At 39.7% G+C, this 18,608-nt stretch overlaps 1 protein-coding gene across 2 annotated transcripts in view; it reads right to left on the bottom strand.

The window, feature by feature from the left end:
• The window catches only part of fgf12a (fibroblast growth factor 12a), a 66,373-nt gene that overhangs the window by 45,878 nt on the left and 1,887 nt on the right, over nucleotides 1–18,608 (bottom strand). The window contains exon 1 of one of the 2 annotated variants that reach the window (XM_058372731.1): nucleotides 6,059–6,215. The exons of the other annotated variant lie outside the window; for it this stretch is intronic. Within the exon in view, the coding sequence (XP_058228714.1) occupies nucleotides 6,059–6,152 (94 nt within the window). The 5' untranslated portion in view covers nucleotides 6,153–6,215. Of the gene's footprint in view, nucleotides 1–6,058; nucleotides 6,216–18,608 lie in introns of those variants that run through there. 2 annotated transcript variants of the gene reach the window in all.

The raw sequence follows: 18,608 nt of genomic DNA, 5'->3' as shown, positions 1-18,608 counted from the left end.
TCCATTGATAAAAGCGCTATACAAATAAATTGAATTAAAATTGAATATAGCTGGATTAGCATTAGCAGCAAAATTATGACTATACCTTAAAAACTGTCTCAGAAATCCTCTAATATTAGTTAGCATATCAGCCGACCTGAAAGTGATAGTTTGCATTATGATTGATAACTGTAACGTTTATGAAAATGACTTCTCAAAAATCAGGCCTGGTCTGATAAGCTAGCTCAATATTAGCTAGCTTGCAAGTTAGCTAGACAGCTCGCTAAACTGATTTGAATTGAATATAGCTGGATGAGTATTAGCAGCAAAATTACGACTATGCCTTAAAAACTGTCTCAGAAATCCTCTCATGTTAGTTAGCACGTGAGCCTTAGCATGAAGATTTACAAACATGATCAGAAATAGCTTCTAGTTAGCTGATGGTAACTAGCCACTAGCTAGTCTTAGTGATGAAGATTAGGAAAATTAGTACTAGCAGTTTGAAATTATGAATGTACAATATGTTAAAAAAAAAATCCTGTCAGGTTAGCTCATGCTAGCTATCCGGCTAAGAAAATACGGAAAATACCCATCTTTTTCTTTTCTATTTATATTGTTCCTGTCAGGTTAGCTCATGCTAGCTATCTGGCTAAGAAAAAACAGAAAATACCCATATTTCTCTTATTTATTTATAGAGTTCCTGTCAGGTTAGCTCATGCTAGCTATCTGGCTAAGAAAATATGGAAAATGCCCATCTTTTTCTTTTCTATTTATATTGTTCCTGTCAGGTTAGCTCATGCTAGCTATCCGGCTAAGAAAATATTTAAAACACCTATCTTTCTCTTTTCTATTTATAGAGTTCCTGTCAGGTTAGCTCATGCTAGCTATCCGGCTAAGAAAATATTTAAAACACCTATCTTTCTCTTTTCTATTTATAGAGTTCCTGTCAGGTTAGCTCATGCTAGCTATCTGGCTAAGAAAATACGGAAAACACCCATGTTTCTGTTTTCTATCATATTGTTCCTATCAGATTAGCTCATGCTAGCTAGCCGGCTAAGAAAATACGGAAAATACCCATTTTTCATTTTTTTATTTATATTGTTTCTGTCAGGTTAGCTCATGCTAGCTATCTGGCTAAGAAAACATGGAAAATACCCATCTTTCTCTTATCTATTTATAGAGTTCCTGTCAGGTTAGCTCATGCTAGCTATCTGGCTAAGAAAACATGGAAAATACCCATCTTTCTCTTATCTATTTATAGAGTTCCTGTAAGGTTAGCTCATGCTAGCTATCTGGCTAAGAAAACATGGAAAATACCCATCTTTCTCTTATCTATTTATAGAGTTCCTGTCAGGTTAGCTCATGCTAGCTATGTGGCTAAGAAAATATGGAAAATACCCATCTTTCCCTTATCTATTTATAGAGTTCCTGTAAGGTTAGCTCATGCTAGCTATCTGGCTAAGAAAACATGGAAAATACCTATCTTTCTCTTATCTATTTATAGAGTTCCTGTAAGGTTAGCTCATGCTAGCTATGTGGCTAAGAAAATATGGAAAATACCCATCTTTCCCTTATCTATTTATAGAGTTCCTGTCAGGTTAGCTCATGCTAGCTATGTGGCTAAGAAAATATGGAAAATACCCATCTTTTTCTCTTTTCTATTTATAGACATGACTTCCACACGTGACTTATGAACTCAAGGACGCTCTTTAAGCGCAATCTGCAGCCAGACTCTATTGAAAAATTTTCAAACAACTTATATATAGCATGATTATTCTGAAAAGTCCCGAGGCACAGATTCAAATGAGAAGGCGATATCTCATTATACGAGCGAGATCCACGCGTGGCGCCTCCTGAAAACTCTCGTCTCTCTTGTCCTGGTTTAAAAACCCAAATTAGTCTTCGTTCGATCAAACCGCCATGTCTGTTACTGAAGGGTGAGGGTGAGGTGGAAAATGTTTCATCAGCACTTCTTCAGAGCAGGGCTAAAAAAATAAAGCCCAGAGCATGCACTGTAGGTGTGTAGTGAATAACACTGGCTGTGTAAATAATATACTGCACTCTTGAGTTCTCTAGTGCCCTCTGTTATTGGAGCGCTGCACGGATTGTCCCGGATAGTGTTTGTTCCTTTTTATAGTCGCACTGCTCTTTTCTTTTTTCTCTCTTTGTCAGTGTAGCGTAGAGTAGCGTGCACTGCGGTGCAAACACACAACAACGAGCGCCGACAGCACCTGCCGTCCACACACACACCACACCACCTGAACGAAGGCACGCTGAGCTACGCAATCATGTGGCAAAGCAAACTCATTATGCCACTTGACCCGTGAGCGTCTGATTTTCACAGCACAATAATTGCCCATTATCACGTTACACTATTATCACGGCGTAATATGTTAGCTTAATAGTATCATGAAAAATTACTTCATATGTATATAATTACTACCAGGAATTGTTACTATAATAACGAACCCTGCTAATGTTCAATATGTAAATCAGCTCTCTAATTATATTCACTCTCAGGAGAACTAAAGGTACATTTCCTTGTTTGCATAACTTTTTTTTTCTTCACCTGAAAAAATGGACCATAACTACACTATATTGTCAAAAGTTTTGGGACACCAGTTATGGCCACTTGAGACAGTTTGGTGTGGAGGAACAGAGTCCTGACCTCAACTCCATGGAACACCTTTGGGATGAATTAGAGTGGAGACTGTGAGCCAGGCCAAAACTGGGACTTCTGTCTTTACATGCACATGAATGTAATATGGAGTTGTCCCGCCCTTTACAGCTATAACAGCTTCAACTCTTCTGGGAAGGCTTTCCACAAGGTTTAGGAGTGTGTTTATGGGAATTTTTGACCATTCCTCTAGAAGAAGCGCATTTGTAAGGTCAGGCACTGATGTTGTGATGACGAGAAGGCCTGGCTCACAGTCTCCGCTCTAATTCATCCCAAAGGTGTTCTATGGGGTTGAGGTCAGGACTCTGTGCAGGCCAGTCAAGTTCCTCCACACCAAACTCACTCATCCATGTCTTTATGGACCTTGCTTTGGTCACTGGTGTGCAGTCATGTTGGAACAGGAAGGGGTCATCCCCAAGTTGGGAGCAAGAAATTGTCCAAAATGTCTTGGTATGAAGCTGAAGCATTAAGAGTTCCTTTCACTGGAACTAAGGGGCCGAGCCCAACCCCTGAAAAACAACACCTGAATTCAGTGATCTGGAGGAGTGTCCCAAAACTTGGCATTATAGTGTATATTAGACATAGGGGTAACATTTTCTTAGAATATATCTACATCCTGTCAGGGGCAATACCATGATCAGAGGTCTGGATTGTTGATCAGGGTTCAAGCCCCAGCACTGCCAAGCTGCCACTGTTGGGCAATTGAGCAAAAACCCCCTGCTCCTGAGGCACTACATCATAGCTGCCCCTGTGCTCTTCCTCAGCTGAATCCAGTGATCTGGAGGGGTGTCCCAAAACTTTTGGTAATATAGTGTACCTTTAAGATTTAAAGGTACGATAAGTGGACATTAAAGGTACGATAAGTGTACGCTCGACGTCAACAACAAATGCTACAGTTTGCAGTGTTTTTTTCCCCCTGAGACTCTATCACCTCACACTGGGCTTACAATCATGAATCCACACACAAAATGACCCCTAGATGAAATATTTGTCCCTTTTGAATGTTTAGTGGACATTTGGTTAATAATAGAGCCTCTCTACGATACACTAACGCAGGTATCAGGCTCTAAACTACCCCGAATCTTGTCTTGTCTTGTTCAGAGCTGCAGTGAGGTTCCCCTTTTGAAATACGTGTACAATTAAAGTAAGACAAAAAAGGGGGTCAATAAAAAAGATGTGTAGCTCAGCGGGAGCGCAACAAACTTAATGAACCCGAGGAGTAAAGAGAACCGGCGCACGGCTAGCTCGAAACGGAGGCGCAGGACAAGTGAGCGCAGAAATTTTCTAATGGAAAATGGTCACGTGTGACCTTTACATGTCCTGTCGTTTGTCTTCACGGCACACTGCGAGTATATGGAGTGTGGTTTTTAACCCTTTGTGCTCCAGGATCATTTTTTCCCCCCACTTGAAATAGCAGGCTGTGATTTTAAAGCTTATTATACGAGATCTGAAAGGACTGGAATCAAATCGTTGGTGTGTTTTTTGTAAACACTGACCCGATATGCATTATAAATATTTAAAACTGCAAGTTCAACAGTTAGCGATACCTTTCCTTGTACATCATAAACATGCATCTTTCATCTAATATGTGTTTAGTTTTAAAAATAAACACATGAGGTTTATAAATGGACCATAATGAAAGCCTTCTTAGAAATCTGGAGCTTATTACAAAAGCAAAGAGACAATTAATCTGGAATGAGATGTTCAACAAGCACATATGGATGTGATGGTCAGGGGTAATCTATCAGCGTAGGCTACACCGTATCAGAGGCAATTTCCAGCTATTGTCTGTAGGTATTACATGAAACTGAGCGGGAAATTGTGAGTGGAAAGCTACACGGACACATGGAGGACATGTGACACTCTACTCCGAGAGCTCAAGATCAAACCTGGGATATCAGAAGCTGTGATGCAGGGAGAGCTACACTCTTGTAAAAAAAAAAAAACCTGCCAGGAAGCCATGATGCCATAGACGGGCCCTTTACGGTTCCCCAAAGAACAACCTTTATTTCTTAGTGCCATAAAGAACATTTTTCTAGTCTAAAGAACCTTTTTTCACTACAAAGAACCATTTTATGGATGTGACAGGTTCTTCACAGAACCGTACACCTTGGTAAAGAACCAGAATATTTTTAAGAATGTACTCGGTAGAGCGCCGTGTCGCCCGTGGCTTATAATGGACGATTTTGTAAACAAAGAAGCATGGAATGACACTGTGCTTAAAAAGGATGCAATAATCCAAACATGAAAGTGTGTAATTGGTATTAGTGTTCCAGAAGCTTGCATCATTTGTAGTGCACTTTTTTAGAAGAAGAAGAAGAAGAAGAAGAAGAAGAAGAAGAAGAAGAAGAAGAATGAGAAGAAGAAGAAGAATGAGAAGAAGATGAAGTAAAATGAGGAGAAGAAGAAGAAGATGATGATGATGATGAAGTATAAGAAAAAGAAGAAGAAGAGTGAAGAGCTTTTCCTTGCATAACCCTGCTTGTTAGGAATTTGGGGTCAGAGATGATCCACTGCCCCATGACCAGAGGTTGTTAAGGGCTTTGCTCAAGAGCCCAGCAGTGGCCACGTGGCAGTGCTGGGGCTTGAACCCTCGACCTTCTCCTCACTAACCCAGTACTGTAGGATGAAAGATGTAGACACTGAAGATCTACACACTGGTTTTCTACGATGCCTACAAAATGACAAAACTCATAAAAAAATGCATCACACAGACAAGGTGCAATTAGACAGACTGGTACAAGTGCATGCTGGATAATGAAAGTTGCTGTCCGAGGTGCTGAATCACGTGAAGAAGTTGCCCATCCTGCAGGGACACCAGAGCCCGTTTTAGAAAGCTCATCTCACCTTAAAATAATCTTCAGGACGCAGTCTGGCTGCTGTGGCCCTGCGGGCTGCATCTGCCGCGCGTAACCGGCAGGGTTTATTTTTTTATTTATTTTTTATTACACTCTATCCTGCATGCTTTGTTCCTGGCAGTAATAAGGAAACGTCCTTGACGTGGAGACAAAAGGAGATGGGGAGAAATAGATAAGCGGAGAAATTTTAGTAGTTTGTGCTTTGTTTTGTTTTGGTTTGAGGTTTTTTTTTTCGTTAAAACTGTGACTTTGGACATGTGCACCAAAGGAGATCAGTGATAGAAGGATAGCATGAGTGCTAACCCGTGCAAAAAAAAACTTGTGCGCCGAGCACAACACCGTGTAATACCGCAGGACTCGGCGAGCTGTGCGCGCCGTGCATGAACAAAAAGGAGCAGGAGCGCGTCCACGGGGTGCATACTGACATTCTATATAACATGTAGCTTAGGGCTAATATACTGTGTGTGTGTGTGTGAAAGAGTGAGAGTGAGAGAGCGAGAGAGTGCGCGCGCGACAGAGAGAGAGAGAGAGTTGTGTGTCTCACCGCTGCTGGTGGTCGTGGTCGCCTCCGATCGCTCTCCGCAGAGACACTGCAGCATATGCGCTCCTTTCTTCAGGAATCGCCCCAGAATCCTCATTTGACTCGAGCTTGTGCGGTTTTTACTTATTATGTTAGCTACGCAAAAGCAAAGCCAGTTCAAAGCAAAAAAATAAAAAAAATAAAACAAAAAAAATAAATAAATAATAAATAAATTAACCCGCACACGCCGAGACGCGTTCCGGTTTCAGCGCGTAACCGAAAGGGCGAAAAGGAGCAGCTGGAGAAACGTCCCCGACCGAGACATCCTGACTGAGTGCATCCGGTTTTCCCCCCCCTCTGTCTTTCCTGCCCCCAGTGTGGGTCACTTGCCCTTAGCTTAGCGGGAGTCAGCTCCAGCCCCCAGGGCTAACGTGCACATGCCGGTGCCCATGACCATCATAACCCCTGTCCCGTCTTTTACCATCACCGAGCATCAAATAAGAGAATCAGGAGCTCCGGTGCGTTAATCTGCAGGGCCGAGAGCCAAATGCAGCCGGTGCATGTGGGAGAGATACGAGAGGTTTTGGATTTAAAAAAAAAAAAAAGCAAAAAAAAAAAAAAAAAAGAAAGTCTGTTATTTCGCGTCCGTATGAAAGCGGAGGGAGGGAGAGAGAGAGAGAGAGAACGCGTAAGACGCGTGACGTCACATGCAGCCTGCATTTAAAGACAAAGCACAAAAACTCATCCCGGCTTCATACCCAGGGCTTCACAGTCTCTCTACAGCATGATGCGTGACAGACTTCCAGCATTTTATCACCATAACTCCAGATGTGTGTGACCTGTATGCTCTGTGCCCGAACACAAGAAATAAATAAATTAATTAATGAAATAAGACCAAATCCACAAGAAACTTTCTTTTTGTGCTCGGACATGAAAAAAGGACAAGTTTCACTTTTGGTGCATCTGCTAAAGCATGGTGGTGGTTGAATGTATAAAATGACACTGAATTTGTTTGTTTGTCTACAGAAATTTATTTATTTATTTATTTATTAAATAAAAGAAATGAGGAATTTACTATATGTTACATAACCTCCATGACTTAGCAGCACTTCAATACACACACTTGCTTGTGTGTGTGTGTGTGTGTGTGTGTGTGTGTTGTTCTCCAAAACCACATGTTCTACATCTCAGCTGCCTGCCTGCGGTCAGTATCACGGAGACCGGTCCAGCGATAAGACGAGAGTTTGAGAGTTAGGCGCACTCCACTCCACTAAGTGTTCACTCAGAGATTATTATTTGAATATTTAGAAATAAAACAAACTGATAAAACAACTAACAACATCACTAAAGTTAAACTGACTAAATCTGCCCCAGGTCACGTGACTCATTTACTAGAACAAGGTTACAAGTTCCTTCCTATCAGATAAACCAACCATGTCATGCTTGCCTTATCTGAATTTGTACAAGTTTCTCACGATGTCACTTTTATTCACAAACCTGTGACGTCATCGTCTAGCGTCCCAATTCACCGTCAGAACGACACGAACAGGCCTCGTTCTACTGTTAGGCTTCATTTGCCGACAATGTTCTTAGCTGCACAGTTAAGCTGTAAAGCATTGTTTAGATATTAATAATAATAAATGACATCACATTGCAGTAATTCTGTAGTCTTAGCATTCTGACGTTACTTTTGGTTTTTAACTAAAAGTATTTCCTATGTTTTGGAAATTTTTATTATCATATATTATAAATATAACTTATTTATTTATTTACTAATAATGTAGATGTTTTTTCTATTTATTGTATAGATTTTCTTTTACTGTAAACCTTTAATTACAATTATTTTTGCACTTTTCTTTTTTTTTTCATTTAATTTTCATTACTCAGTTGTAGAGCTCATTAAGCCACCATGTATATGACAAATAAATAAATTTCAAAGAAAAAAAGTGTAAAAATGTAAAATCTAATTATTATTAGCTTGGCAGTATAATAATATTAATAATAACAATAACAATAATAATAATAATAATAATAATAATAATAATAATAATATAGCTTTTCTTTTAACTTCTTTTAACACTTTATTGCAATAGTTATTTCAGTGCCCTTAATTGATATTTTTTACATTTGCTTATAAGAAAAAATAAACAAATAAATAAATAAAAAAAAATAGAAGAAAAAATGAATGTGGATAAATGTCTGAATAAAATTTGTTTCAATTAAGTTAGTTATGTATTTATTTATTCATTCATTCATTTATTATTATTTTTATTTACTATTTTTATTTAGTAATTATATGTTCATTCCTCTGATTTTTTAAAATTCTTTTTCTATAAAATAGGATTTGTACAGTGTGTAACTAGTAACTAGTCACTAACTCTCTGTGAAAAGTTTCTTTTTTATTTTTATTACTCGGATGTAAACCAAAGATCTGTTGACGTCATACACCGGAGTGACATCAGCACCGGTTTTCTGTGCGGTACACTGTAGAAGAGAAGCTGTGATGAACAGCTGAGACACGAGGGGGCGCTGTAAGCCAACTGTACCACATTAAAACAACAAGAAAAGTGGAAAATAAAAGGAGTAAAAGTGAGAGAGAATTTCATTCATCACTGGGTTACAAAAATCAAAAAGAAAACAAAACACTGCATGAAGTCTCATTCACAGTAACAGCACTGACCCATAATGTATAGAAATAGGAAGCTTGACACAATTGAGAGATATGAAAATCGACATAAAGCTCTAATGTTGGTCACATTAACAACAGGAAGTGAGGTAAAAATACGATATCATCAGGACCGACATGGCGGCTCAGAGAAGCCATGCAAATTCTGCTTAGCTGGCAGACAAATAAATGCTGCTTCAGCACTGTCTCACACACTCTAAACCTGTCAAGCAGGGGCTGGTTACTATCTCATGGTGATATTTAGAGTCTCAGATATCTGCAGAGAGAAAATGAATCAAGCAAAACCTGCGACAGAGTCGATAACGGCAGATGGAGACCTCTGGGGTTATGAAATAAAACTGAAGACTAATGTACAGCGGTTCTGTTTCTGATTAGAATTGTAAACACGGCAGCTGCTGAACTACAGACAGCATTACTTTCGTTTACATCATGTGTGGTGAAGTGCAGTCGTGTCTGCGGTTCAAAAAATGAAAACAGTGTATGTCAGTTAAGATCGGGTCTACAATCTCCAGAACACTGTGTTCCTGATTTATATCCATATTTATTAATGAACTGAATACCAATGCATTATTCTGACTTAACAGTAAATCATAAACAGAGAATACACTATGTTGCCAAAAGTATTGGGACACCCCTCTAACTCATTGAATTCAGGTGTTGTTTTTCAGGGGTTGGGCTCCGCCCCTTAGTTCCAGTGAAAGGAACTCTTAATGCTTCAGCTTCATACCAAGACATTTTGGATGATTTCATGCTCTTTGTGGGAACAGTTTGGGGATGACCCCTTCCTGTTCCAACATGACTGCACACCAGTGACCAAAGCAAGGTCCATAAAGACATGGATGAGTGAGTTTGGTGTGGAGGAACTTGACTGGCCTGCACAGAGTCCTGACCTCAACCCCATAGAACACCTTTGGGATGAATTAGAGCAGAGACTGTGATCCAGACCTTCTCGTTCAACATCAGTGCCTGACCTCACAGAGGAATGGTCAAAAATTCCCATAAACACACTCCCAAACCTTGTGGAAAGTCTTCCCAGAAGAGTTGAAGCTGTTATAACTGCAAAGGGCGGGACAACTCCATATTACATTCATGTGCATATGAAGGCAGACGTCCCAGTTTTGGCCTTCTTTGTTGTACTGGAGGGATGTCCCAAAACTTTTGACAACATAGTGTATTTAACCATAACCAGAGACTTGAATTTGTTCAGATTATTGTGTCCGTTCATTAAAGACTGCAATACACAACAGAGATGAGCAGTTATTAGTAGGTTTGTTGGTGTTATTGTCTTTGTTCGATGTAATCTTATGTGTTGACATAAAAATGGCAAAATTTTAAACAAAGGCAACAGTGTTGACCTGGACGTGATACAAGCCTCAACTACGCCCTCAAAAGCAGTTGTGTTGTATGAAATGTTGTTGTTGTTGTTGTTGAGAGGATGTAGGGGTCGTTTTCGTGTCTCTTCTTCACTGTACTGCAAAATCTACTCCTAAAAAAACAGTGATATGCAAAAAAAAAATGCTGTGTGAAGGATGGAGAGAACTGGAGGAAAGATATCAGAAACCGATAAGAAAGGAAGTGGTTTTTAAAGTAAAGTGGGACTGATCGAAGCAGGAAATCGGATCAGATTCTGAAATAAACCTGAGTTTGGTTTTTTTTAGTAGTTTGAGAATGAGACAATCCTTTGAGAAAATCTGTCTCTCTCTCTCTCTTATTTTTACTGAGGCAGTGGAGAGGTTCTCTAGCACTATAAATCTCCTGACCAGAACATTTTGGTGATTTTATACCAAGACATTTTGGACAATTTCATGCTCTTTGTGGGAACAGTTTGGGGATGACCCCTTCCTGTTCCAACATGACTGCACACCAGTGACCAAAGCTAGGTCCATAAAGACATGGATGAGTGAGTTTGGTGTGGAGGAACTTGACTGACCTGCAGAATCCTGACCTCAACCCCATGAATTAGAGTGGAGACTGTGAGCCAGGCCAAAACTGGGACGTCTGCCTTTACATGCACATGAATGTAATATGGAGTTGCCGTAAATGCACTAGACATGTGTGAAGTCAGGCACTGATGTTGGACGATGTTGGCCTGGCTCTAATTCATCCAATGCTTAGTTCTGTACTAAATCTACAATACAGATAAAAATTATTTTCATATAATACACACCTTCGTGATTAAAACACCTACAGGTATGTAAATAATACAGTAACAGTCTGTAGTTACATGTTTAAGCTAAACAATCTGTTGTATTAGACCTCAGTCTCGAAGGCAGAAAATTAACTGCATGAAACGTCGGAGCTCGAACGCAGAACTTAAAACACAAATAACAGAAAGTGAAATGGTCTCGAGTTTGATTTATACCGGTGATTAAAACTCATCACATCAATACACGTCATATTTCTGCATTAGCTGTAGCACATACATAATTAATGTTACTCATCTCACCGAAGAGGCCTTTTTTATTTAAGTAACGTTTTAAACAGCCTTCTCACTCCGGTAACCAAATCTTAGCATGTTTATATCGCTCTGTTTCTGTGTAGTTACTGGATAATTATAATATTAATATTAATAATGATATTAATAATAAACCTGAAGGATCATAAAGGATAAATGATGCTGAATTTTTGTATATTACGCATGGCTACATCAGAACCGCTTCTTCTGCTGGAACTGACACACGATGACATCCAAAGCTTACCATACCGAGCATTATCTTACATTTTTGGTGGATAGATTTTCCATTTTTTCCAATTTTATGATTTTGACCCTGTTTTTCTCGGGTGTTTTTTATATCACAAAGAGCACCATGCAGGAATATTGAAAGTATTCCATGCTGCATTGGTTCATCAGACATCAGCTAACATCACCTCAGAAGGTCTTGCACTCCTGGTGTAGGTAAGAACTGACCCTGAGGAATAAGTGACGAAGCAAAGTGACCAATAAAAAAGATACCGAGCCCAACCCCTGAAAAACAACACCTGAATTCAGTGATTTGGAGGAGTGTCCCAATACTTGGCATTATAGTGTATATTAGACATAGAGGTAACATTTTCTTAGACTACATCTACATCCTGTCAGGGGCAATACCATGATCAGAGGTCTGGATTGTTGATCAGGGTTCAAGCCCCAGCATTGCCAAGCTGCCACTGTTGGGCAACTGAGCAAAACCCCTCTGCTCCTGAGGCACTACATCATAACTGCCCCTGTGCTCTTCCTCAGCTGCGAAAGAATTCCACTATGCTGTAATGTGTGTGGTGATGATAAAGACTTCTGCTGAAATTAAATAAAGTTACATTCTGTTTAAGCTGATTAATTGCAAACATTTTTATCATTACCTTTTACTTATTATTACAGATGTACAGGTGTACAGGTGTATTGGTGTATATGTATGCAGGTGTACAGGTGTATTGCTGTACATGTATACAGGTGTACAGGTGTATTGGAGTACATGTATGGAGGTGTAAAGGTGTACAGGTGTGTTGGTGTACATGTATACAGGTGTACAGGTGTATTGGTGTACATGTATGCAGGTGTACAGGTGTATGGGTGTACATGTATGGAGGTGTAAAGGTGTACAGGTGTGTTGGTGTACATGTATGCAGGTGTACAGGTGTATTGGTGTACATGTATGCAGGTGTACAGGTATATGGGTGTACAAGTATAGAGGTGTATTGCTGTACATGTATACAGGTGTACAGGTGTATTGGAGTACATGTATGGAGGTGTACAGGTGTATGGGTGTACAAGTATAGAGGTGTATTGCTGTACATGTATACAGGTGTACAGGTGTATTGGAGTACATGTATGGAGGTGTAAAGGTGTACAGGTGTGTTGGTGTACATGAATACAGGTGTACAGGTGTGTTGGTGTATTGGTGTACATGTATGCAGGTGTACAGGTGTGTTGGTGTATTGGTGTACATGAATACAGGTGTACAGGTGTATTGGTGTACATGTATACAGGTGTACAGGTGTGTTGGTGTATTGGTGTACATGAATACAGGTGTACAGGTGTGTTGGTGTATTGGTGTACATGTATGCAGGTGTACAGGTGTATTGGTGTATTGGTGTACATGTATGCAGGTGTACAGGTGTGTTGGTGTACATGTATGCAGGTGTACAGGTGTATTGGTGTACATGTATACAGGTGTACAGGTGTGTTGGTGTATTGGTGTACATGTATGCAGGTGTAAAGGTGTACAGGTGTGTTGGTGTACATATATACAGGTGTACAGGTGTGTTGGTGTACATGTATACAGGTGTACAGGTGTATTGGAGTACATGTATGGAGGTGTAAAGGTGTACATGTGTATTGGTGTACATGTATACAGGTGTACAGGTGTATTGGTGTACATGTATACAGGTGTACAGGTGTATTGGTGTACATGTATACAGGTGTACAGGTGTATTGGTGTACATGTATACAGGTGTACAGGTGTGTTGGTGTATTGGTGTACATGAATACAGGTGTACAGGTGTATTGGTGTACATGAATACAGGTGTACAGGTGTGTTGGTGTATTGGTGTACATGTATGCAGGTGTACAGGTGTGTTGGTGTATTGGTGTACATGAATACAGGTGTACAGGTGTGTTGGTGTATTGGTGTACATGTATGCAGGTGTACAGGTGTATTGGTGTATTGGTGTACATGTATGCAGGTGTACAGGTGTGTTGGTGTACATGTATGCAGGTGTACAGGTGTATTGGTGTACATGTATACAGGTGTACAGGTGTGTTGGTGTATTGGTGTACATGTATGCAGGTGTAAAGGTGTACAGGTGTGTTGGTGTACATATATACAGGTGTACAGGTGTGTTGGTGTACATGTATACAGGTGTACAGGTGTATTGGAGTACATGTATGGAGGTGTAAAGGTGTACATGTGTATTGGTGTACATGTATACAGGTGTACAGGTGTATTGGTGTACATGTATACAGGTGTACAGGTGTATTGGTGTACATGTATACAGGTGTACAGGTGTATTGGTGTACATGTATACAGGTGTACAGGTGTGTTGGTGTATTGGTGTACATGTATACAGGTGTACAGGTGTGTTGGTGTATTGGTGTACATGTATGCAGGTGTACAGGTGTATTGGTGTATTGGTGTACATGTATACAGGTGTACAGGTGTGTTGGTGTACATGTATGGAGGTGTAAAGGTGTACAGGTGTATTGGTGTACATGTATACAGGTGTACAGGTGTGTTGGTGTACATGTATGGAGGTGTAAAGGTGTACAGGTGTGTTGGTGTACATGTATACAGGTGTACAGGTGTGTTGGTGTACATGTATACAGGTGTACAGGTGTGTTGGTGTACATGTATACAGGTGTACAGGTGTGTTGGTGTACATGTATACAGGTGTACAGGTGTGTTGGTGTACATGTATGGAGGTGTAAAGGTGTACAGGTGTGTGGGTGTACATGTATACAGGTGTACAGGTGTGTTGGTGTACATGTATGCAGGTGTAAAGGTGTACAGGTGTATTGGTGTACATGTATACAGGTGTACAGGTGTATTGGTGTACATGCATACAGGTGTACAGGTGTGTTGGTGTACATGCATACAGGTGTACAGGTGTGTTGGTGTACATGTATACAGGTGTACAGGTGTATTGGTGTACATGCATACAGGTGTACAGGTGTGTTGGTGTACATGCATACAGGTGTACAGGTGTGTTGGTGTACATGTATACAGGTGTACAGGTGTGTTGGTGTACATGTATACAGGTGTACAGGTGTATTGGTGTACATGTATACAGGTGTACAGGTGTATTGGTGTACATGTATACAGGTGTACAGGTGTATTGGTGTACATGTATACAGGTGTACAGGTGTATTGGTGTACATGTATACAGGTGTACAGGTGTATTGGTGTATTGGTGTACATGTATCCAGGTGTAAAGGTGTACAGGTGTATTGGTGTACATGTATGCAGGTATACAGGAGTATCATTGTACTGGTGTATCTGTGTATATGTATACAGGTGTACAGCTGTTTGGATGTACAGGTGTATCAGTGTACATGTATGCAGGTATACAGGAGTATCAGAATACAGCTGTATGGGTGTACAGGTATACAGGTGTACATGTATGCAGGTATACAGGTGTACGGGTGTAAAGGGGTATACAGGTGTACAGGTGTATGAGTGTACAGGTATACAGGTGTATTGGTGTACAGTTATACAGGTGTGCAGGTGTATTGGTGTATATGTATGCAGGTGTATGGGTGTACAGGTATACAGGTGTACAGGTGTATTGGTGTATATGTATGCAGGTGTACAGGTGTATGGGTGTACAGGTATACAGGTGTACATGTATGCAGGTATACAGGTGTACGGGTGTAAAGGGGTATACAGGTGTACAGGTGTATGAGTGTACAGGTGTACAGGTGTATGGGTGTACAGGTATACAGGTGTGCAGGTGTATTGGTGTATATGTATGCAGGTGTATGGGTGTACAGGTATACAGGTGTACGGGTGTAAAGGGGTATACAGTATTCATGTATACAGGTATATAGGTGTACATATATAGAGGTGTACAGGTACTGTATATAGGGTGTATTGACTATATAGAGATTTTATGACAGTAATTTTAAGTACTAATAAAAATTAGCAATCATTTTAAACCAGCTAGAAAGGACAGTGTTTCTTCCTTATGGATTTGTTCTGTTTGATGGATTATTGTCTACGGTCAGCGTCACAGGCACAGAAGTGTCGAGCGAAGTGTAAAAGTGAGCCGAGGGCAGGTACAGGTACAGCTAGAGGACAGGTAAGGGCGGGATCGTGTGAACGCAGAACGCCACGTTGTGCTGCACCGAGGATCATTTCCTGCTAACGAGGCAAACTTTCCTCCATCTCTCATAACACGCTGAGCATCCTGAGCATATTTATAGGACACAAGGTCGTTCTCTTTCAAATAAATATGATACTGCGGCTGCTGTTAGGCTCACAGAACAAAAAACGACGGGCAAAAAAAAAGAGCAGAGTCTGTGATTCAAAGGCAGGTCCGGAAAATCTGTGAAGATTTTTTAAAAACACAAACCACCATTATGTTCCTAGCTGATTGGACTTCATTAATTGTGCCTACAAAGCAAATCGGACTGTGAGGGAAAAGTTCAGGAATGAAAATCTCCACAGCTGGAAAGTTCAAATAACTGATAATGTTCGTAAATAAATCTGCTCTACACAGTCTGTTAAAGAGGAATTTCCAATATCTATAACTGTATTAGTTTATTTCTGTGAATATTTATATCTGTATTTGTATTCAGATTTAAGTCAAGTTTAAACCATAGCTTCAATCACATCAGATGTTTGTATCCTTTCCTTGAGGAAAAAAACCTCAGAGATTGAAATGTCCAGCTCTGACCATCCAGCTACTGTACATCACTCCAGGCCATAACTCATCGCCATTAGAGATCCATTAGAGAACTGAGTGTCTTCAATCAGACTTACACAATATTTTCATTCTTTAGGCTTTTCAGTATTTGACCAAATAACCACATCTACTATACAGCGATCAGCCATAACATTATTATCATGGACCCTGTTAGTGGGTGGGATATATTAGGCAGCAAGTGAACATTTTGTCCTCAAAGTTGATGTGTTAGAAGCAGGAAAAATGGACAAGCGTAAGGATTTGAGCGAGATTGATGAAGGGCCAAATTGTGATGGCTAGACCACTGGATCAGAGCATCTCCAAAACTGCAGCTCTTGTGGGGTGTTCCCGGTCTGCAGTGGTCAGTATCTGTCAAAAGTATCCTTTGAGTCACATGCAGGTTCCACCTCGCAACTTACAGGACTTAAAGAATCTGCTGCTAACATCTTGGTGCCAGATTCCACAGCACACCTTCAGGGATCTAGTGGAGTCCATGCCTCGACAGGTCAGGGATGTTTTAGCAGCAAAAGGGGGACCAACACTATATTAGGCAGGTGGTCATAATGTTATGGCTGATTGGTGTACATTACAGTACAGTACAATCCTAGGCAAAATGTCAAGATTTGATGGTACTCAGTATTCAGTCTGATGCGAATACATAATTCTGATTCTTGAAGGCCAGAATCTGAGTATTACATTTTGCTGTCTGATACACGGATGTATGATATTTCACCACAGCGCTGAATCGGCATCGATTCGATATATTTATAATAACAACACCACTGAATCTGCTAAGACAAGCGTTTAGATCATATCCTCCGATCGATATGGGACTGTGACTGTACAGAATCTGGGGTAGGCTTATTAATTCCCAGATGATGATGATGATGATGATGATGATGATGTAGAGAAGAACAAGCCATCTATTATTTTTATTTATTTATTTATTTATTTATTTATTTATTTATTTATTTATTTATTTATTTATTTATTTATTATAATTTTAAAAAGAGGAATTATTTTTTATATGCCAGCAGATTGTTCTTAAATCTTGATCAATGATCTAAAATAATCATCAGAAAATTGATTTGTGAATGTTGCATCGTTAGAAGTCGTCTAATCGTCCATAATCCTAATCATATGTTTATTTGTATTTGTTTACAAAGCATTATTGTTTCTTCTGAATAATGTTCAATTATTTCCAATAATAATAATAATAATAATAACAACAGCAAAAATAAATAAATAAATAAATAATAATAATATTAATAATAATAATAATAATAGTAACAATAATAACAATAATGCTAATAATACTAATAATATAAATAGTAACAACAAAAATAAATAATAATAATAATAATAATAATAATAATAATAATAATAACAGTAATAATAATATCTCTAACCTAGCATTCCTGTAGAGTGATAAAGCTAACGCAAGTGTGTAATTACACGTGTTATACTGCGTGTATACACCCCAGCGATGCAGATACGAGCAGAATCAGACAGAAAGGTCCAGAAACATGCTGAGAGTGTAACGATGATGAGAGAGGAGCGTGGCTTATAGCGACTAGAAAGAGTGCATACAGGGAATACTGCTTTCATAAGAAACCTGATGGATAAAGACTAAAAACGTCGCAGTCAGCAGAATGAGCGCAGCAGAAAGCCTAATGATGCTGGGGGGGGGGGCTCTGGGGGGGGTCACACAACAAGAAGAGAAATGAAAAGCAGCATGAGTACACGCAATAAATCTCGGCGTCTCACAGGGATTCTGCTGACAAATAGATTGTTGTGGACGTTAATAAAGTGTTTAAAAGTGATAAATTCGCACGACAGTGGAGTGTGTGGAAGGAATAGAACATGACAGGACATTCTGTTTCAGGAAAATAATTAAGGATGGGAGTGACGGTGCCATTGCAGACGTCAAGACGAGTTACTCTTTCCGTCTTGGACATGATTAGGTTCGGCAATGTTCTCCATCTTGAAGACTTTTCCATGTTGGAACTTAAGACAGAGAATTTCCTTAGAGAAAACATCACCATATCAACAATGACTTTTCTTGTAGCCTCAGTGTTGGAAAAATTCCTGTATTTGAGTTAACATCAATTCGTTAACGCTCTTAACATCAGAAGAAAGTTTTCTTTCCTCCTAATTGTGTTCCTCCTACTCGTATTATCCCTTTCACCTCCTCTAATTTGAGCCAGTTTGACATTTCACAGCACTAAATCTACCTTAAGTGTCATTTGTTTCACCTAAAACTCTTCTAAAGTGACCCAAAATGTGCAAAAATAATGTATTCAGGCGCTACGTCGAGGGTTTTAGATCCGACAGTGTGGCTCAAATTGAGGAAGATTGTGATTTTAGGATTATTTAAAACGCTATCTGTGTATTTTGTATAGGATTTTTATGGCTGGATCTTGAATAAGTGAAGCGTAAAAGATGTTCAGAGGTCATCAGGTGCTGTGAGTATATGTAGAGGAGCCTGCTGAAGGGGCGCAGGAGAGAAAA

Source organism: Hemibagrus wyckioides, linkage group LG20 (assembly GCF_019097595.1).
Source record: "Hemibagrus wyckioides isolate EC202008001 linkage group LG20, SWU_Hwy_1.0, whole genome shotgun sequence".
In the NCBI taxonomy this organism is placed as follows: domain Eukaryota; kingdom Metazoa; phylum Chordata; class Actinopteri; order Siluriformes; family Bagridae; genus Hemibagrus; species Hemibagrus wyckioides.
This window is presented reverse-complemented; position numbering and strand designations above follow the sequence as displayed.